Source organism: Canis lupus, chromosome 2, assembly GCF_048164855.1.
Source record: "Canis lupus baileyi chromosome 2, mCanLup2.hap1, whole genome shotgun sequence".
Classification (NCBI taxonomy): domain Eukaryota; kingdom Metazoa; phylum Chordata; class Mammalia; order Carnivora; family Canidae; genus Canis; species Canis lupus.
In genome coordinates, this window is record NC_132839.1 from 33,496,346 (window position 1) to 33,518,112 (window position 21,767).

The 21,767-nt window shown below is 39.8% G+C and overlaps 1 protein-coding gene across 9 annotated transcripts in view; it reads left to right on the plus strand.

Moving 5' to 3' along the window:
- The window catches only part of HERC2 (HECT and RLD domain containing E3 ubiquitin protein ligase 2), a 243,305-nt gene that overhangs the window by 52,042 nt on the left and 169,496 nt on the right, over window positions 1-21,767 (plus strand). For all 9 annotated transcript variants that reach the window (XM_072795339.1, XM_072795287.1, XM_072795295.1 and 6 more), the window contains 9 exons: window positions 4,111-4,211; window positions 4,706-4,862; window positions 6,622-6,732; window positions 7,879-8,050; window positions 9,903-10,076; window positions 12,582-12,770; window positions 13,367-13,518; window positions 16,174-16,331; window positions 16,421-16,534. In XM_072795339.1, coding sequence (XP_072651440.1) covers window positions 4,111-4,211; window positions 4,706-4,862; window positions 6,622-6,732; window positions 7,879-8,050; window positions 9,903-10,076; window positions 12,582-12,770; window positions 13,367-13,518; window positions 16,174-16,331; window positions 16,421-16,534 — 1,328 coding nt within the window. The remainder of the gene's footprint in view (window positions 1-4,110; window positions 4,212-4,705; window positions 4,863-6,621; window positions 6,733-7,878; window positions 8,051-9,902; window positions 10,077-12,581; window positions 12,771-13,366; window positions 13,519-16,173; window positions 16,332-16,420; window positions 16,535-21,767) is intronic.

Genomic DNA, 21,767 nt, shown 5'->3' on the forward strand with positions numbered 1-21,767 from the left:
GAGAGAGAGGCAGAGACACAGGAGGAGGGAGAAGCAGGCTCCATGCCGGGAACCCGACGTGGGACTCGATCCCGGGACTCCAGGATCACGCCCTGGGCCAAAGGCAGGCGCCAAACCGCTGAGCCACCCAGGGATCCCCCAGGACATTTTATTCTTGCTTTCCTTTTTCATAGTTTCATATAGTCTGGAGAATGGCTTTGCCCATTTGCTCAGAGTAACAAACTGTGCTTCATAATCTGTGCCATTATTTTAAAACCCTTTTCTGTCGGTAAAGAAACTGTGGAAGCCAGCGAAAGTGGAGACAAACATGTCTAGATTTTTGAAAATGGAGTCTGAACATTAGCATTCTTTTTGTCTTGTTTTATTTTGCTACTGGGTAGGGTAGAGTAGTCAGATCATGATATTTAGTGAGTAGCTAGTTTAGATGTTTATTTTTTTCTTCCTAATGTGATTTTCTAATTCTTTTATTGTAAGAGATGCTTTCAGGCATATAGTTTTTTAATATATTGGTATACATTGGCAGATTTTCTGAGACATTAACTAGAATGCTTAAGGCTTTATATAAAGTTTTGTTTTTCCAAATTGTGGCTGTCTACCACAGTTTTGTTCTCAGAAGGCTTGACTAAGATATTTCTAGGTATAACCCATATTTTATGTAGCAAAAAGAATTGGTTTTATTTAATTGTAATACTGACTTTTATTCCCTGTGGAGCACATGAAATGTACAGGGGCAGAAAGAAGCAGTGGGCAAAAAACAAAAACAAAAACAAAAACAAAAACACCTTATTATCTTGCTACATGGAACAATAAGTGATAAATGAAGCATTTCTCATGTTTTGTTTTTCTTTTTAAATCTAGTTGAAATCAGATTACATGTTCTATATTTGATAGTTTTAAGATAAACCAAGTGACAGAGGATTCCTACACATGTGATGATAGCCAGCAGCACGGTTCTTTCTTTCCTTCTTGTCTGGAAAGTGAGTGGTCCTTTGTGGTGATCACTGATCAGAGAAGGGTTCTGCCTATGGAGGTGGTAGGTTTTAAGACTCTTTAAGCACTTTTATGTGTTTGTTAAATGAGACTGAATTTTCTAAGATGCAGAAGTGACTGAGACCCCAACTGATTTTTCTCTGTGCTTTTTATTTGTGGTGACATAAGTGTTGATGGATTAATTGAAATCTACCTTTCACTAGGTCAAGCAAATTCCTAAAATTAAAAAAATATGTATTTTGAGATGATTGTGGGTTCATATGGAGTTGCAAGAAATAGTACAGATTCCTTATACCCTTCACCTGGATGTGAGGGCGATCTGGCTGTGACATCTGTCACCCCATTGATCGCCAGGGTTGATTCGGCTGATCTGGCTGGCTAGGCGGGTGTCCCCTTCCTCCCTCACCGCTCCATGTGCATCCCTCCCGAAGCTGCACGCTCGGTCGAAGAGGACGACCATCCCCGATAGAGGAGGACCGTTCTTCGGTCAAGGGTATATGAGTAGCTGCACTCCCCTGCTAGAACCTCCAAACAAGCTCTCAAGGTCCTTATACCCTTCACGTACTTTCCTCCAGTGGTAGCCACTTACAAAACTATAGTTTACTGTCACATTGAGGATATTGACTCTGATCCAGATGACTTCTCTCACTCAGATTTCCTCAGTTTTACATGTTCTCAACTCGTGTGTGTGTATGCATACCTGTTTGTGTACAGGCACATACGCGTGCCTTTCCATGTGATTTTATCACAGGTGTGGATTTCTGTTACCAGTGCCACAGAGTACAGGACAAGGAGCCTTTTTATAATGACACTCACTTCCTTTCCCTTGCCCTCTTCTGTCTCCTTGGGTAGCCCCTAGTCTGTTCTTGATGTCTGTTCTGTAACCTTGGCTTATATCAGTCAGTGTTATCATCTCCTTGAGATTTTTCCAAGTAGTTGGCATGTATCATCATTACATAGTAGATTTCTATGACATGGTTGAATTTCATTTTGTTTATTCATCTATTGAAGGACACTCAGTTACTTAACAATTTTGAGCATTATGAATAAAGCTGCTATGAATATTTGTGGGCAGGTTTTTGTGCGAACCTAAGTTTTATTTTTTGGAATAAATGCGCTGGAGTTCAGTTCTTATGTCTTATGTTTAGGTTTGTAGAACACTGCCATGCTCTTTCTAGAATGGCTGTACAATTTTACAGTCTTATCAGCTATGTATGAGTGGTTTAGTTTTTTCCACATTCTTGTCAGCATTTGGTGTTATTACATCTTTGTTTTAGCTATTCTGTTAGTGATATGGTCTACATTTTTATAGATTTCTTTTCCTCATTTCTCAACTTACTGGTTAGTGGTGGGTTTTACCTTTTTTTTGGAACTAGCAATAGGCTGGATGGTTGACTGGTATGGATGGGCATGGATCCAAACTATTTGTGTGTTAGTGTTTCTTGAGTATTTGTATAACAGAGAGTGACTTACACTGTACAGATTTAGGACTGTTGGGCTCTTTCTCCAGGGCCAAGGTTATGATTGCCTGAGGGGAGCCCCAGTTTCATGCTTCTCCTGAAGCAGTTTTCTGGTGAGGGCTCCTCGTACCTCATCTGAATAGATTCAGCATATGTGTTGCTATTTTAAAGATCATTATATTTCTTATTCAGAAATAAAGTGTAAGTTTCCTTATTCCTGTCTCATAGGCACTCAGTTCCTTCATTAGAGGCAGTTATTAATTAAGGTTTTTTTTTGTGTGTGTATCTTCTCATGAACTCCCCTCCTAAAGCTCAAGATTCATAGATGTGTGCATACTAGCTGCCTCTGTGGGGTCCCCACGTTCTTCCCTGCTAATTTTATTTGACGTCTCTATGGATGATCATTCCATATCATTACCCATTTTTTTAAATTTATTTTTTATTGGTGTTCAATTTACCAACATACAGAATAACCCCCAGTGCCCGTCACCCATTCACTCCCACCCCCCGCCCTCCTCCCCTTCTACCACCCCTAGTTCATTTCCCAGAGTTAGCAGTCTTTACGTTCTGTCTCCCTTTCTGATATTTCCCACACATTTCTTCTCCCTTCCCTTATATTCCCTTTCACTATTATTTATATTCCCCAAATGAATGAGAACATATAATGTTTGTCCTTCTCCGATTGACTTACTTCACTCAACTATCATTACCCATTTAAAAAAAATTTATTTATTCTTGAGAGACATAGAGATATAGGCAGAGGGAGAAACAGGCTTCCCACAGGGAACCCCAGGATCATGCCCTGAACCAAAGGCAGATGCTCAACCGCTGAGCCCCCCAGGTGTCCCTCATTACCCATTTTTAATAGCATTTCCCCCGATTGTAAAAGCAAATTTAGTAAGTTTGAAGGATACTGTATATAGTAGAAATATTCAGCTGTGTAAAGTTGAAAATAAAAGTACTTGCTAAGCATGATTAAGTTTATATTGTATACTTTTTGTATTGTAGTTTGTTTTTTAGAATGATTTTTATTATATGCCGTTTGTATAACTTTTTAAAAACATGCATATCTTGTTAACTTTATAAATATAAATGGTAAAAACTTAAAGGATTCATGAGAATGATAGGCACTAAAATCAGGAAAGGTTAAGCTCAGCAGGATAGGGGCAAAAGAGAATAGGAGACATACATGGATTTCTATTCCTCGTCATCACATAGACCTAAAAGAGTCCAAAGTATAGATTCCATAGCCCTGGGTGCAGTCTCAGGCATTTGTCATATTCTTTGTGTGTTCCTCAATCACCTTACCTGCCTTTTCTTTACTACATGCCATTTAATCTCCCCATTTATGTATTTATGTCTATTTTCTGCTTACCCTGTGTTTCTCTCTAATAATATCAGCTCTCAGATTATTTTGTGAATATTTTTGCAATTCACTTAAAATTCTAAATGTTTTCTTAAAGTAAAAATTTCCATTACAAAGGACATTTGATAAGTTTTTAAATATGAAACTAAAAGTCACACAGTGTCTTCCTGCTGTCTAAAGAAATCCATTGATCACATTTTCATATAAATCCTTCCATATTATTTATCTTATTTTAGTATTTGCACATTACTCTGACTGACCAGTTATTACAACTCCCATATGTGTTGTCCACAGTTCCCGGCCCACAGGCAAAGGAGTGGAAGGACTTGCAAGAGTTGGATCCCGAGCAGCTCTCTCCTTTGCCTTTGCCTTCTTACGCAGGGCCTGGCGGTCAGGTATGTAGGCCTAGAGTGTTCTGCTACCCCAACACATCAGGAGACTTGGGTGGTCTTCTCAGTTCTGCCACCACATGCTCTTGGCCTGATCCCATATGCTCTCTGTGCCTCATTTTTTTTGTTTATGGAATGAGGGGCTTAAGTTTGATTTTTCAGGTCTGTTCTTTAAAAAAAAAAGAAAAAGAAAAAGCACATATGTGTGTACATCCCAGGTGAACCACTGCAGTGCATCAATACTGATTTATTTTCTAGGAGAACAAGAAGTTAGAATTGCTCATGGGCGAGTTGAACTGACTTTGGGGCACTTGTATTAAGTTTTAATCTCTTGAGTTCTTAGAGTATCTTGTTGAGAGAAAAGTGAGGGATTGAAAATGTGACAGTGGCATCCTCTCACATGGAGGAATAGGAGGCCTCTCTGGGAAAGTGGGGAGGGCTTTACTTGTCAGTGCTGCTTAAGGAGTGGGTGGCCTTCTCTGATACACGTGTGTGCCCAGGGGAGGATGCAGATCTCTGCAGCGAGCTGTTGCAGGAGTCCCTGGATGCCTTGAGAGCTCTGCCTGAGGCCTCACTCTTCGATGAAAGCACCGTGTCCTCTGTGTGGCTGGAGGTGGTAGAGAGAGCAACCAGGTTCTTGAGATCCGTCGTGACAGGGTGAGTTCTTTCTTTTCACATCTTACTGCGTGAATGATCCTAACATGCTTCAAAGTCTCATCTCACTGGCTTCTCTTTAGAACAGGTTTGTGCTGTTTCCAGCTCACCCTTAGCTCTGTGATTCTAGATCTTACTTTTTAGGTTTTCAAATATTTGCTTTTGATTCTCTGATTAGACCCAGGATTAGACCCATATCATATTGAATCAGGTGGAAAATGAAAGATGTTTTTGTAATGTGTTTTTTCAGATATTTTATGATTTGGGAATTAGTCATTCATAAAATGTTTGAGCACCTATTGTGTGCTTCTTGGTGAGAATGTGAATGCTGTCATTCTGAGTGATGGGTGTTGTTTTAATAGACAATGTAGGACTAAATAACCACCCAAGATCAAAATGTTTAAACCTGCATCTGTTCATTTTAGTGTAAAAATTTTTTGAACGTGAATCATTTTTCTGTAAGGAAAGTCATGAACTTTGGTCTTAGGTGCTATATGTTTTTGTTAACCGTTTTTAAATTTATTTTTATTTTTAAAATATATAAATTTATTCATGCAAGAGACAGAGAAAGAGAGAGGCAGAGGGAGAAGCAGGTTCCATGCAGGTAACCTCACGTGGGACTTGATCCCGGGTCTCCGGGATCACGCCCTGGGCTGAAGGTGGCGCTAAACCGCTGAGCCACCCAGGCTGCCTCTGTTTTTAAATTTAAAGAAAAATGTATATAGTCAATATATAATTCGGCAGCAAAGGCATAATTAGAGCAAAAGTGAGTCTTTTCCCATTCCTTTTGCCTAAGGTCACTGCTGTGTCCTTTCGGTATTCAGGGAGGGACACCCGAGGTCTCTATGCCAACAGGCTATGAGTTCCCCTCCCTAGCGTGCTGATGAAGGCATTGCAGCAAGATTTAGGGCCGTGGGCCCTGAAGTAGGCTTGGAATTTGATCCTTGAACCCTGTGGGGATTAGAGGTGCTATCCCCCACACAGTTTAAAATCCGTATAGCATACTGTGAACTGGAAGCCTTACCGGTAACACAGACGGTGGATTAACAAATATTTTATGTTATTATCTGTATTGTATACTGTATTCTTATTATAATATCTAATCTTTTCTTAAACTTTTTGGTGTTTCTAGGCTACATAGTTCATCTGTGAGTTTTTTCAAATTATTGAAAATGTCCCCAAATTTTTCAATATATATATATTGAAAAAAATCTGTATAAATAAACCTGTGCAATTCAAACTTGTTGTTCAAGGGTCAACTGTAGTTTCAAAAATTCAACTGTAATGGTGATATCAGAAGGTCCTCTCTTCCCCATCTTGGGTTAAGAAGACTTGTTATTTATCATTGGGGAAAAGTTGAAATATTTCTTTGATCAGAGAAAAATACACATAGACATTTTGCTTGTGTTTGCCAGGTGGTTTTAGAAGTTGATTTTTCTACATTTACATAGAGGGATGTTAATATTCTAATAGCCATACATGTCATTGAAAGTGGAAACATCTAAACATTTTTCTACCCATGATTTGAATAATGATAAAAAGAATTTTATGCTATGGATGCTGGAATGTTTTCTAATGTAGTCATCTTATAGTATCTGAATTAATCCGTTCAATAATGTTTACAAATTAATTGTATACTTTAAAATCTCGGATTAAATTTGAGTATTAAGTCTCAGAAACTTGATTCTAAATATTAAAAATAAAAATGCTGTTTTTAAGATCACATGTTACTTTGTTCTTGGGTCTACTGTTGTCAATTCAGGGATGTTCATGGAACACCTGGTACCAAAGGGCCTGGAAGCATCCCTCTGCAGGACCAGCACCTGGCCCTGGCCATCCTGTTAGAGCTGGCTGTGCAGAGAGGCACGCTGAGGTGAGGAGAGTCACAGGCTGGGAGTATTTCAGGGAAATGTCTCTGTATCTGAACATTTGTTTCATTTTATGGTTATTTCATTGAATCATTTGTGATTGTAGAAAATGTGTGGTGTTCTGTAATCAAAGAACCACTTCCTAGGACTTTCTCTTCTGTCTAACCTGGGTACACTTATGTTTTCTTCACTTTTTTATGTTCAATTTTCTAGTAATGTAGGAGTTGTTTTGTTTTGTTTTGTTTTGTTTTGTCCTTTGAATTTTCCTCAGATGATCTTTATTCCATCAGTTAAGATCCTAGAAGTTCCCTTTAGAAAGTGCTGTTTGAGGGATACCTTGGTACCTTAGTAGGCTAAGCGTCTGACTCTTGATTTCTTTTCTTTTCTTTTTTTCTTTTTTAAAGATTTTATTTATTTATTCATGAGAGATATATATATAGAGAGAAGCAGAGACACAGCCAGAGGGAGAAGCAGGTTCCAGGCAGGGAGCCTGACGTGAGACTTGATCCTGGGACTCCAGGATCATGCTCTGCACCGAAGGCAGGTGCTAAACCACTGAGCCACCCAGGGATCCCCTCTTTTCTTTTCTTTTTTTTTTTTTTTTTTAAGATTTTATTTATTTATTCATGAGAGAGAGAGAGAGAGAGAGAGAGGGGCAGAGACACAGGCAGAGGGAGAAGCAGGCTCCATGAAGGGAGCCTGATGTGGGACTCGATCCTGGGACTCCAGGATCACACCCTGGGCCGAAGGCTGGTGCTAAACTGCTGAGCCACCCTGTCTCTTGATTTCGACTTAGCTCTTGACCTCAAGGTTGTGAGTATAAGCCCTGTATTGGGCTCCATTCTAGATGTGGAGCCTACTTAAAAAAAAAATTGTACTGTTTGAGTTTCTTTTTCTTTTTTTTTTAAATACTGTTTGAGTTTCTTAACTGGTTTTATATTTCTTATCCTCAGAAGGATATCTTTGCTAAAATCTTGGTATTGATTCACTGATTTTACTGCCAGGAATTATTTTTTTGGTATTATTTTAGTGGTATCCTTTCAAATCTAAAGTATTTCTATTTTATTTAGCTGTTTGCTTTTATTTTTGACAGACCATGGTGATAAAAACTAATCTGTTTTGCTAGAGAATAAAGATATTTTCTCTTTCAGCCAAATGTTGTCTGCCATCCTGTTGTTGCTGCAACTGTGGGACAGTGGGACACAGGAAACTGACAATGAGCGGTCTGCCCAGGGCACCAGTGCCCCCCTTCTCCCTTTGCTGCAAAGATTCCAGAGCATCATCTGCAGTAAAGATGCCCCTCATATAGAGGGTGACACTCACGTAAGTATCATAACAAGATTTTGCATTTAAGTAGCTACCTTGATTCAGTTTTTCTAAAAGAGTTATTTAGCCTTTTATAAACAAGATGGGAGTGCACATCTGTGGCAATAGTTGTCTCTAGGGGAAGGGTGTGTATTTGGTGATTACAGCAGTGAGTCAGGTGTGGAACAGGTATGGGCTATCATGGGGTGAGTTTCAGTTGCTGTGGTAGAGTATCACACAAGCACGTGACCTCTGTGTGTGTTCTGGATTGTGTGTACCTAGTAGGAAGAATGTATTTCTTGACATGTATCAGCTTGAACTTTTAGAGAGATTCCTCTGCTGCTTTTTTTTCTTCCTGCTGAACTGGAGCCTTGAGCCCTTCACGTTCGTGGGTTTAGTGCTTGTGTATTTCTAGCGGCCTGGAAACTTGGTTTGGCTGTGTTTTGGCTGTGATGGGGAGTGAGTTTAAGATGCTGAGGAAGATGTAAAGAAGTCATGCTTATCTCCGTGAAGGAGTTAGTTAGAAGGCATGAAAATGGGTAAAAATTTGGACAATATTTCAGGAACAAAGTGTGAGAGTCAAGCAGGTCCTTTTGGGCACTTGCAATGATAATGTGGGCAGGTAGCACAAGGAGTTGAGGCTTAGCTTGTGTGGGATAGAGTGTGTGTTTAGTTCAGAGGGACCTGCTTTACCATGAGGTTGCTTAGTGGTTTATGTTTATTTGTTTTGACCCAGCTTGGAGAAGTCAGGTAAGTCTTCCTCTTTCATGCTCTTCCATATACCATTTATGGAGAAGACCTCAGATCAGTGAATGCCAGCTGGATTGCAGCACAGAACTAAGTCTGACATACACACATTTTTAAATAAGATTTATTTATTTATGACAGAGAATGTGTGTGTGAGTGCGTGAGTGCGGGGAGAGGGGGTGGGGAGGGAGAGGAGAAATGACAGAGAAAGAGAGAGACAGACAGACAGGCAGACACTCAGTCCACTGAAAGCAGAGCCCAACTTGGGGTTTGATCTCACAGCCCTGAGATCATGACCTGAGCTGAAATCAAGATTCAGAAGCTTAACTGATTGAGCTACCCAGGTGTCCTTGATCTGCATACTCTTAAACACATACTAGAAAAAGAGCGTTGAAAATAGTGGCTTACTTTTTGTTGGCCCTTCCTATGTGCGGGGCATTGTGTGGAGCATGCCACCTAAGTCATCACTGTGTTTAGTCCTAGAACAGTAAGGCTGGTCACAGAGAAGGGCCTGCCTATGTCCTGGGTCTGAACTCTGGGACTGCTGCTTTTTAGAGACACACGTTCGATCTTAGAGGTCTTTTCTACAAAGGTCATCATTCCATTATAAAGTTAATTTTTCTATCACTTGGCAGTCTTTAATGGGAATAAGGCTACTCTGCTTTTAGAAGAATTATATTTGTTACTTAATGTGCGAGTAACATTAGGTTACTCCAGGGTGGGTGGCATTTAGGTTAAAATAAGTGGTTTTGGTTTGCAAAACCAGGTTAAGGTGCAGTGCTGTGTTCCTAGGAAGCTTGCTTTGTATTCTGAGGGCTCTTGGAGGGTTGAGCCTACAAAGTGTCTGGGCCATGTCATTGACCTGAGTGGAGTATGCACATGGGTAATAGATGTGCAAAATGTGCAGGCACTGCTGTGTGTAGTGTTTTATAGCAAATGTGTAAATATGTAGATGTGTAGTGTCACTGCATCAATAACACTTCTCATTTGATGACCAAAAGGAGTAGATTTACAGATAATGCCTAACTGTTGAGTACCAAAATATAAAGAATGGTTAAGGGCTAATTGTGTTACTTTAATTTTTCCACCATTCTCAAGAAGCCTGTTTACTTTTCTTCTGTAGCTTTTGTCTGGTCCTCTGAGCCCCAATGAGAGTTTCCTGAGGTACCTTACTCTTCCACAAGACAATGAGCTCGCCATTGACTTAAGACAAACTGCAGTTGTTGTCATGGCCCATTTAGACCGCCTGGCTACTCCCTGTATGCCACCTCTGTGTAGCTCACCAACATCTCATAAGGTACGTGTGATAGCAGTGTTTCTTCTTTGTATGTTGTATAGATAGTAGCACTCTTAGATTCTCACTCTGTGCTGATATGGAGACTCAGTTTCTCTGGTGTTGGGGGTAGAGCTGGCTTATAGCTTTTTAAATCTTGTATATGGTTTAAGGTGTTGTCAATGATCAGAATGAGTGATGAGCAAGCTGAGGTGCACAGGGATTTAGGATCCAATCCATTGTCCCAGTTCTAGAATCAGGAGATGTGTCCCCAGAGAGCTCTCCTTTATACAAACAACTGCATGCCATTCTGCCTTCCTCACAGAGGTTCCAGTGCCTTTTTTGTAAAGTAGGGGCTCAGACCATGAACTGTCTTGATGCTGCTAAGAGCAGTGATAACACTAGTCCACATGTATGAAGAGCCTACCATGCAGGCCCCTTGAGGACTTCCCACATGTAGTTGCATCTGATCATCACAATGATCAGGGGGATGGGATGGGATGGCAGTGGATTTTTCCAGGGTCACACAAGAATTTGGATTTGTATCCAGGTTTTCCTAACTTTTAAATTTATCATGATGTATATTTTAATTTCATTTTATAGTCATAGTCATTTGTTTCTTTTCCAACTAAGTATATTCACATGGTTCAAAAATCAAAATTAAGTGCAAAGACGCTGTTACTTCCTCCTTCCTGTCCTCTTATCTACTGGTTTTACACCTGCTGCTTTTTACTTTTCTAGTCTCTCACATATCCTTTTAGCATTCTCTGGAATAAATGTTATTGGTAGCATGTCATAGCTTGTTCTTTTCACTACACAGTATATACTGAGGAGCTTGCTCTATTAGTAAACAGAACTTTTTTTATTTTAAAGCAACTCAGTATTCCATGTTTGCATCTATCATGATTTTTGTTTGCATGTAAACTGCTTTACTTTCTCTTGCTGCTTTTAAAATTCTCTCTCTTTTGACTCTCTTATTTGCTTTGTGTCTTGATGCCAGACCTCTTTGGGTTGGTTTGGTTGGGGGCTGGCTCTCTGTGGCTCCCAGATCTGGATTTTTCTTTCCTTCCCCATATTCAGGAAGTTTTAAGCTATTATCTCTTCAGTCTTCTGCCCTCTTTTCTCTCTCTTCTTCTGGGATCCCTATCATGTGACCATTATGCTTGACAGTGTTGCGGAGTTCCTTGGGGTCTGTTCTCATTTTGCGTATTTTTTCCCCTCTCATTTGCTCAGCTTGATTACTTTCCATTACTTTGTCCTTCAGGTTGTTGATCTGTTCTTCTCCCTCCTCTTTTTTGCTATTTATTCCTGATGGTGTATTTTTAATTTCATTTAATGAGTTTATTATCTCTAATTGGTTCTTTCTTAGGTCTTCTATCTCTTTGTGGAGGGTCTCATGGAGGTCCTGCACTTCTTTCTCAATTCTATCAAGTATCTTTATGAGCATTACTTTATATTTGCTATCAGACATATTACTTATCTCCATTTTGTTTAGGTGATTTTGTTCTGCTCTTTCATTTGGGACATGTTCCTTTGACTCATTTTGTCTAAGCTGTGTCTTTTCCTATGTGTTAGGAAAGTTAGCTATGTTTCCTGCACTTGAGAGTAATAGCTTTATGAAGAAGGGGTCCTGTAGGGCCCCACAGTGCAATGTCTCCTTTTCACCAGAAAATTGTGCTTCAGGATGTCTCCTATATGTGTTGCTACGGGAGTATCCTACTGTTGTGGCTGAACTCTGTTTGCTTCAGTCCAGTTTGTGATGGTTCTCTGCCTATTGTTCAGAGTCTGGTGCCTGTGGTGTTAGTGGGCCAGTCCAGGGATGCCTTGGGCTCAAGTCGAGCCAGACCAGGTAGCACCAAACTTGTACGTACTTGCCCTGTTTTGGTCCCTGAGAAACTTTTATTGGTGGATGGGGGCTGTAGTCAGACTAACTGCCTGCCTCTAGCCCATTGCTGGGGTCGCGGTCAGACTGGTGTGTGGTTATCTTCCCCTCTCCCTGGAGCAGGACTCACTTTGGAGTGGTGTTGGCCCTTGTCTGGGCTGCTTGCACACTGCCAGGCTTTGCTTTGATGGGATCTTTAATGGGATCTTGTCCAGAGCTTATCCAAGGGGATGGATCTGCTTTGCTCTGGCCTCTTGTTTATGTCTGTCTGCAGAAAGTCTCTTCTGCCAGTCTTTGGGCTGCTTTCTGGGTTATTTATACCCATGGTGTTCTCTAGGTGGCCACACTGTACAAGGTGAGCCCTGGGTCTTCCTACCCTGCCATCTTCCTCTTTATATTTCTCTTTAGTGGTTTCTATTAAAATGAAATGCTGTGGAAGAATTAATTACCTGTTCAGTTACTTCATCTTACCTGTTAACTAAGGTAATATGGGATGTTATGAGTTATTTTGATATTTCTTTACATGCTTTGTTTTTATCCTATGGTATTTCAGTGTTAATCATAGCATAAATTTTTCTTTCTTTGACTAAGAAGAAAATATTCTTGCTACCATAAAGAAAATGTTTACTTATGTTGTTATCTTACAGGGATCATTGCAAGAGGTCATAGGATGGGGGTTAATAGGATGGAAATACTACGCTAATGTGATTGGTCCAATTCAGTGTGAAGGACTTGCCAACCTGGGGGTCACGCAGATCGCCTGTGCAGAGAAGCGCTTCTTGATCTTATCGAGGAATGGCCGCGTGTACACGCAGGCCTACAATAGTGACACACTGGTGGGTGTTCCTGGGCCCAGATTGCTTGCCTTTGTGGACACTTTTCTACTATAGGTGCTGCAGAGTTCTAGTCTTTAAGACATTGGGTTTCTGAAGATTTAGAAACACTTGTTCATTGTTTTATTATTTTTATTTAATAATCTTAATAATCATTGTCAAGATTTGGGGGCAGAATTTCTTAGTTGTTAATATTGGGAACTCCTTACAGTAACACTTATTATTGCCTGTCATGATTCCATTTGTATACTAGTTTTCCACGTGTAAACTCAGTCAACTATGGGGGGAGTTAGTAACAGATGAGAGATTTTGGCCTCATGGGGATAGAGCATGTTCCTGTTAAAGGAAGGTGCTTTTCACCTTGACTTGTGAATTTCCGTTATGTGGAGTTGGCCTAGTCATGTCACATTACTTGGAGGCTGCCTACTCCTCTGTTGGTAATGGGCAGGTCATCTGGACAATTGGATGGCAGCCTCATGTTCTTTCAGTTCGAGGAGGGTTTGTTAAAATGAGATGCATCAGTGAGAAGAGTCATGTTGTTTTCGTTTTCATTGTCCTAGGATTGCTTACTAATTTTTTTCCTGTTTGTACTGTTCTAGGCTCCACAGCTGGTCCAGGGTCTTGCCTCCAGAAACATTGTAAAGATTGCTGCCCATTCTGATGGTCACCACTATCTGGCTCTGGCGGCCACGGGAGAGGTGTACTCCTGGGGTTGCGGGGATGGTGGACGACTGGGCCATGGGGACACTGTGTATGTATGGCCCTTTCTTGTAATTGACATGTTCTCTCTTTGAGTTGCTCTATCCAGAATAGGTGGAAAAGAAAAGTGTGGCTGGGTTGTTTTCCATTTGCTCTGACATGTAGGGCTAGGATGGAGAAGGCTGTCAAGATATGTCAGCCCCTGAGTGACACTATGGGAGTTCTGCCCACATCACAGAGGGTGACATCAGTTGGCCTTCATGTTCTTCTCTCCCATATTCAAAATTTCCAGCTTTGGTACTCCTGTTTTAACTATACATACCAATACCCCACATGGTGGAGTTTCCTAAAGCAAATCCCACATTACTTGTTTCTTTTTTTTTTTTTTTTAATTTTTTATTTATTTATGATAGTCACACACAGAGAGAGAGAGAGGCAGAGACATAGGCAGAGGGAGAAGCAGGCTCCATGCAGGGAGCCTGATGTGGGATTCGATCCCGGGTCTCCAGGATCGCGCCCTGGGCCAAAGGCAGGCGCTAAACCGCTGCGCCACCCGGGGATCCCTACTTGTTTCTTTATTCAGAAATACTTCAACATGTCTCTATCAGATAAGATCCTACTTTCCTTAAGCCATTCCATTTTCATAGGTACAAAACTCAATAGTTTCTTTTTTTTTTTTTAAAGATTGTATTTATCCATGAGAGACACAGAGAGAGAAGCAGAGACCTAGACAGAGGGAGAAGCAAGCTTCCCTGCGGGGAGCCCGATGCAGGACTCGATCCCAGGACCCTGGGATCACAAACTAAGCCAAAGGCAGATGCTCAACCACTGAGCCACCCAGATAACCCTCTGTAGTTTCTTACTGTCCTATTTTGTAGAAGCGTTTGATTACTGTGAGAGACTAGGAGTGAAACAAAATGGTGGGTTTGTAAAAATGGAGAATTCCCACAGCTGCCACAGAGTGGTGGGAACCCTTTTATATGTTTCGGGTTTGAGTGGGGAGCTTGATGGAGAAAAACTTAGGCTTTAGGTTAAAATTGAAGATGCAACTCCACTTCAAGTGGGTTAGAAGTATGAACAGCTGAGTTGAGAGGTGTCTGGCCTATTCTTACTGTGGTGGGATGGAGGTGGGCCCCCCTAGGTAGAATCTCAAATTGTCAAAAAAGCTGAGCAATGTCTGTTAGGTGTTAGCATTCAGCAGAAATATCCTAAACTTGACAATGTTGTAAGGGATTCAGACAAATGTGGTAAAATGATTGTTAGAAACAAAGGAATGCTAATTATGGAATTTAGAATTTTTTTTTTTTTTAAGAATGAGTGTTATTCTCAGACTAGAAAGGGGTGAGATGGATGAGGCACCTAGGACTTGATAGATGGAGATATAGGCTGGAGACATTAGTTTTTGGCTTCCTTTATGTCATTTGTAATTTGTACTAAATTACAAAGCACAATTTTTAAATTAAATAGTACTCAGTTGAGATTAAGTGCTAGATGCTAGATTAAGTAACTTGTCCATTGCTTGAGTTGAGGGAAGGGAAAAAAAATCAGTAGAGATGTTAGGAGTTGGAGGGAAACTTTGGGAGGTTGAAACTTGAGCTGAACAGGAAGGAGAGGGCAGCCCCAGTGGCGCAGTTTAGCACTGCCTGCAGCCCGGGGTGTGATCCTGGAGACCCGGGATCGAGTCCCATGTTGGGCTCTTTGCATGGAGCCTGCTTTTCCCTCTGCCTGTGTCTCAGCCTCTCTCTGTGTGTGTCTCTCCTGAATAAATAAATAAAATCTGTTTTTTTTTAAAAAAAAGAACAGGAAGGAGAAGTGGTATGAGAGTAGGTTTGTTCAGCTCTCCTTGTGCCTGTGTATGTCCCTTCTTCTGTGTGCGTTTATTCACAAAGTAGTAAACCATGTCTTTGGAGAGGATAGACTTGAGTGTTGTCAATCATATTCTGGATTATAAGCATAGGGCATTTTACTAGTTTTGAAATGAAGAGCCAACTACTAAGACTTCTACCTCATTAGTCCATACTTCCTCTTTTCATTTGTAAAATACAGATTGAATGTGATTAGTAAACCTTGCTCCTTCATTCTTTCCTCATTTATTTAACAAATGTATACATTTTAACCATCTGTATGAGGTTTACAAATCCATTAGTTTTAAGTTTGATGAGTTTCAGTAAATGTGTGCACATGGGGGAACTGCCACAACTGAGACAAAGAACATTTCTGATGCCCCTGCTACTTTGGACCCCTTTGCAATCATCCCCTACTCCCTACCTCCAGTTTCTGATCTGGCCTCTGTCACAAGTGGTATTTTATCTCTGGCTCTTTGACGTATCAGGATCCCTGAGCTTCAGCCAAGTTGTTGGGCCTGTCAGTAGGTGCTTTGTGCCTGTTGCTGAGTGGTCTGTCTATGGATGGGTCACTGTTTTGCACCACTGTAAACAAAGCTGCTCTAGACTTGATTTTACAAGTCTTTAACAAACCTGTTCTGATATTCCTGCTGCATACCATGTTTGGCATTGGGTGCTCAATTAACAAACAGTCATGGAAGTGTTGGGTGTTCGAATTCTATGTTCCTTAGTTACTTCATAAGGCACCTGAAAGGCCAAACTGTTCTGACACTCTGCCAGGTAATTCAGATAGTTTTTTCTTTGCTATCACTAATAGGATCTGTATAAAAGGACATTTACATTTGTTTCCTTTCTCTCCACAGGCCTTTGGAAGAGCCTAAGGTGATATCTGCTTTCTCTGGAAAGCAGGCTGGGAAGCATGTGGTGCACATCGCATGTGGAAGCACATATAGTGCGGCCATCACTGCCGAAGGGGAGCTGTACACTTGGGGCCGAGGGAACTACGGCCGACTAGGCCATGGTACATTTGCTCTGAGCCAGCTTGACCATGCAGTGGGAGGTTATTTCTTTTGAGGGACTTAAAATAACAATTGTCCTATCTGTTTGAAGGCTCCAGTGAAGATGAGGCCATCCCGATGCTGGTAGCTGGGCTTAAAGGATTGAAGGTCATTGATGTGGCATGTGGGAGCGGGGACGCTCAAACCCTGGCTGTGACAGAGAATGGTACGCAGTGCTCATGCTGCCCTGGGCAGGTTCTTAGGATGAGGAGTGCCGCTTTCCTAAAAGGAGTGAGCTTTGAAGAATAGTGGACCTCATATGGCTGCCCCTTTGTCCATCTTTAAGTGGTGTGCATCTCAGTGTCTTAACTCAGAGGTTAAGAAGTTATATGACTTTTAATTTCTGTTGCCCAGAGTCAGAGAGCTAGTTAGCTGCTATATCCTTCCTATTTGGGCATTTTATGATAAAAAATGAGAGTTACAGTGGAATAATTGACATTCTGAATTGTTTCTAGTTATTATTATTATATTTCCTAATTTCAACTACCTTTGATTCCCTGTAGTAAATCCTGCTTAGTCTATGTGGATTCTAGTATGATGCTACAATGTTGACTTATTTTTAATTTTACTTTTGTATTTGTGTTCATTACTGAGATTATACTCATTTTGCTTTTCCTTTGAGGATACATTTAGTGGGTTTGATGGTTAGAATCATAGTAATTTGGGGGGGCTATTTTTATTTTTATTTTGACTTTTTAAAAAATTTAAATTCAATTAATTAACATGTATTATTAGTTTCAGAGGTAGAGGTCAGTGATTCATCTTATGTAATACTCAGTGCTCATTACATCATATGCCGTCTTTAATGCCCATCATCCAGTTATCCTATCTCCCCCAGCCTCCTCACCTACAGCAGCCCTGAGTTTCCTATGATTAAGGGTCTTTTAGGGTTTGTTTCCCTCTCTGGTTTCATCTTGTTGTATTTCTTCCTCTCTTCCGCTATGATCCTCTGTTTCTTAATTTGTTTCTTAATTTCCACATATGAGTGATCATATGATAATTATCTTTTTTGATAGACTTATTTTGCTTAGCATAATACCCTTTAGTACCATCCACATCATTGCAAATGGCAAGATTTCGTGTTTTTGATGGCTGACTAGTATACCATTGTATATGTATATACCACACCTTCTTTATCCATTTATCTGTGGATGGACATCTGGGGTCTTTCTATAGTTTGGCTGTTGTGGACGTTGATGCTATAATTATTGGGTTGCAGGTACCCTTTGTATCACACTATATTTGTATCTTTGGGTTAAATACCCAGGTTGTAGGGTAGCTCTATTTTCAACTTTTTGAGGAACCGCCATACTGTTTTCCACAGTGGTGGTACCTTGTTTGCATTTCCACCAACAATGTAAGAGGGTTCCCCTTTCTCTGCATTCTCACCAACATCTGTGGTTACTTGACTTGTTAATTTTAGCCATTCTGACTGGTGTGAGGTGGTATCTCATTGTGGTTTTGATCTGTGTTTCCCTGATGCCAAGTGATGTTAAGTGTTTTTTTTTTTTCTTATGTCTTTTGGCCACGTGTATGTCTTCTTTGGAGAAATGTCTGTTGAGGTCATCTGACCATTTCTTGACTGGATTTCTGTTTTTTGGATGTTGAGGTTGGTAAGTTCTTTATAGATTTTGGATACTAGCCCTTTATCTGTTAAGACATTTGCAGATATTTTCTCCCATTCTGTAGGTTGACTTTTAGTTTTGTTGACTGTTTCCTATGCTGTGCAGAAGCTTTTTATCCTGATGAAGTCCCAATAGTTCATTTTTGCTTTTGTTTCCCTTGCCTTTAGAGACCTGTCTTGAAAGAAATTGCTGTGGCCAAGGTAGAAGAGGGTTGCTGCCTGTGTTCTCCTCTAGGAGATAGATGATATCTCACATTTACGTCTTTCATCCATTTTGAGTCTATTTTTGTGTATGGTGTGAGGAAATGGTCCAGTTTCATTCTCCTGCCTGTAGCTGTCCAATTTTCCCAACACTATTTGTTGAAGACATTGTCTTTTTTCCATTGGATATTCTTTTCCTGCTTTGTTGAAGATGAGTTGACCATAGAGTTGAGGGTCCATTTCTGGGTTCTCTATGCTATTCCATTGATCTGTGTGTCTCTTTTTGTGCCAGTACCACACTGTCTTCACGATTATGGCAATGCAATAGAACTTGAAGTTTGGAATTGTGATGCCCCCAGATTTGGTTTTCTTTTTCAACAGTCCTCTGGCTGTTTGAGGTCTTTTCTGGTTCTATACAAATTTTAGGGTTATTTGTTCCAGCTCTGTGAAAAAAGTTGATGGTATTTTCTTTAGGGATTGAATTGAATGTGTAGATTGCTCTGGGTAGCATAGACATTCTAACCATGAGCATGGAATGTTTTTTCTATTTCTTTATGTGTTCCTCATTTCTTTCATGAGTTTTCTGTAGTTTCCTGAGTAAAGATCCTTTACCTCTTTGGTTAGACTTATTCCTAGGTATCTTACGGTTTTTGTTGGAATTGTAAATGTGATTGATTCCTTAATCTCTCTTTCTTTGGTCTCATTGTTAGTGTATAGAAATGCAGCTTGACTCTGTGGATTGATTTTATATCCTGCCATTATGCTGAATTCATGTATCAGTTCTAGCAATTTTTAGGTGGAGTCTTTCTGGTCTTCTGCATTCAGTGTCATGCCATTGTGAAGAACGAGAATTTGACTTCTTTGATGATTTGGAGGCTTTTTATTTCTTTTTGTTGTATGATTGTGGTGGCTAGGGCTTCCAGTACTATGTTGAAAAAGAGTGGAGAGAGTGAATATCCCTGTCGTGTTCCTGACCTTAGGGGAAAAGCTCTCAGTGTTTCCCTGTTGAGGATGATATTTAGTGTGGGTTTTTCATATATGGCTTTTATGAGTTGAAGTATGTTCCCTCTATCCCTACACTGCAGAGAGTTTTTATCATGGAAGGATGCTGTATTTTGTCAAATGCTTTTTCTGCATCTGTTGAGAGGATCATATGGTTCTTGTCTTTTTTTTATTGATGTAACATGTTGATTGATTTGCAGCTGTTGAACCACTGTTGCAGCTCAGGAATAAATCCCACTTTGTACTGGTGAATAATACTTTTGATGTACTGTTGGATCTTATTGGCTAGTACCTTGATGAGAATTTTTATATCCATGTTCGTTAAGGATATTGATCTGTAATTCTCCTTTTTGGTGTGGGGTCTTTGTCTGGTTTTGGGATCAAGGTAATGCTATTCTCACAGAAAGTGTTTGGAAGTTCTGTTCTTTCTAACAGCTTCAGAAGTGTAGATATTTTATTTTTATTTTTATTTATTTATGATAGTCACAGAGAGAGAGAGAGAGAGAGGCAGAGACACAGGCAGAGGGAGAAGCAGGCTCCATGCACCGGGAGCCCGACGTGGGATTTGATCCTGGGTCTCCAGGATCGCGCCCTGGGCCAAAGGCAGGCGCCAAACCGCTGTGCCACCTGGGGATCCCTAGAAGTGTAGATATTAATTCCTCTTTAACTGTTGACATAATTCTATCTGGAGGCCATCTGGTCCTGGACTCTTGTGTGTTGGAAGATTTTTTTATTACTGCTTCAATATCTTTGCTGATTATGGATTTGTTCAGGTTTTCTATTTCTTCCTGTTTCCGTTTTGATAGTTTATGTATTTCTAGGAATGCATCCCTTTTCTTCCAGATTGCCTAATTTGTTGATGTATAGTTGCTCATAATCTGCTCTTATAATTGTATTTCTTCGGTATTGGTTGTGATCTCTCCTCTTTCATTTATGATTTCATTTATTTGAGTCCTTTCTCTTTTCTTTTTGATAAGCCTGGCTAGAGATTAATCGATTTTGCTAATTCAAAGAACCAGCTCCTAGTTTTGTTAATATGTTTTACCTTTCTTCTGGTTTCGGTTTCATTGATTTCTGCTCTAATCTTTATTAATTTTCTTCTCTTGCTGGATTTAGGCCTTATTTGCTGTTCTTTTTCCAGCTCCTTTAGGTGTAAGGTTAGGTTGCATGTTTGAGACTGTTCTTGTTTCTTGAGAAAGGCTTGTACTGCTATACTTCTCTCTTAAGACTGCCTTTGCTGCATCCCAAAGGTTTTGAACAGTTGTGTTTTTATTTTCATTTGTTTCCATAAATTTTTAAAATTCTCCTTAATTTCCTGATTGACCCATTCATCCTTTAGGAGGAAGCTTTTAACCTCCATGTATTTGTATTCCTTCCAATTTTTTTCTTGTGATTGAGTTCAAATTTTATAGCATTGTGGTTTCAAAATATGTATGATATAATCTCAGTCTTTTCAAACTTGAGACCTGATTTGTGACCCAGTATATGATCTATTCTGGAGAAAGTTCCATGTGCGATTGAGAAGAATGTGTATTCTTTTGCTTTTAAAAAAAATACTCTGAATATATTTGTGAAGTCCATCTGGTCCAGTGTGTTATTCAAAGCCCTTGTTTCCTTGTTGATCTTTTGCTTAGATGATCTTTCATCTCTGTGAATGGGGTGTTAAAGTCCCTTACTATTATTGTATTATTATCAACATGTTTCTTTAATTTTGTTATTTATTTGTTTATATATTTGGTTGCTCCCATGTTAGGGGCATAAATATTTACAGTTGCTATATCTTCTTGTTGGATAAGCCCTTTTGTTATGATACAGTGTTCTTCATCCTTACTATAGTCTTTGGTTTAAAATCTAGTTTGTATGATGTAAGGATGGCTATTCCATCCCTCTTTTGATGTCCATGAGCATGGTAAATGGTTCTCCACCCTCTCACTTTCAATCTGGTTGTGTTTTGGGGTCTGAAAAGAATTTCTTGAACATGGCATATTGTTGGGTCTTATTTTATTTATCCATTCTGATACCTTATATATTTTGATTAGAACAATTAGTTTATTTACATTCAGAGTACATTTTGAAAGATGTGAATTTAATGCCATTGTATTACCTCTAAAGTCACTGTTTTTATAGATTGTCTCTGTTCCTTTCTGGTCTTTATTACTTTTCGGCTCTCTGCTCGCAGGATCCCCCTTTAATATTTTTTATCTGGGTGGTTTGTTTGTTTGTTTATTGATTGATTGATTGATTGCATGGGTGGTTTAGTGTTCACAAATTCCTTTAGCTTTTGTTTGTCCTGGAAACTATTTTTTTTTATAGTTAATGGAGTATTTATTCTTTATTAAGTAATGGAGTACAACTATTCTGTGTGTGAAGTGGGTTTGAAATATCGTCCCACTTTTATATATCTAAGACTGAAACTGAAGTGTTTTAAATCTCAGTCCATGCTCTTCCACTTTTTGTTGTTGAAAATATTTATCTATCAGAATATGACTAAAATATGACTAAAATGTATCAAACTTTTTTCCTTGATCATCTTGTCACTTCATGATATGTGAAAAAACAGCTTCTTTAAGAG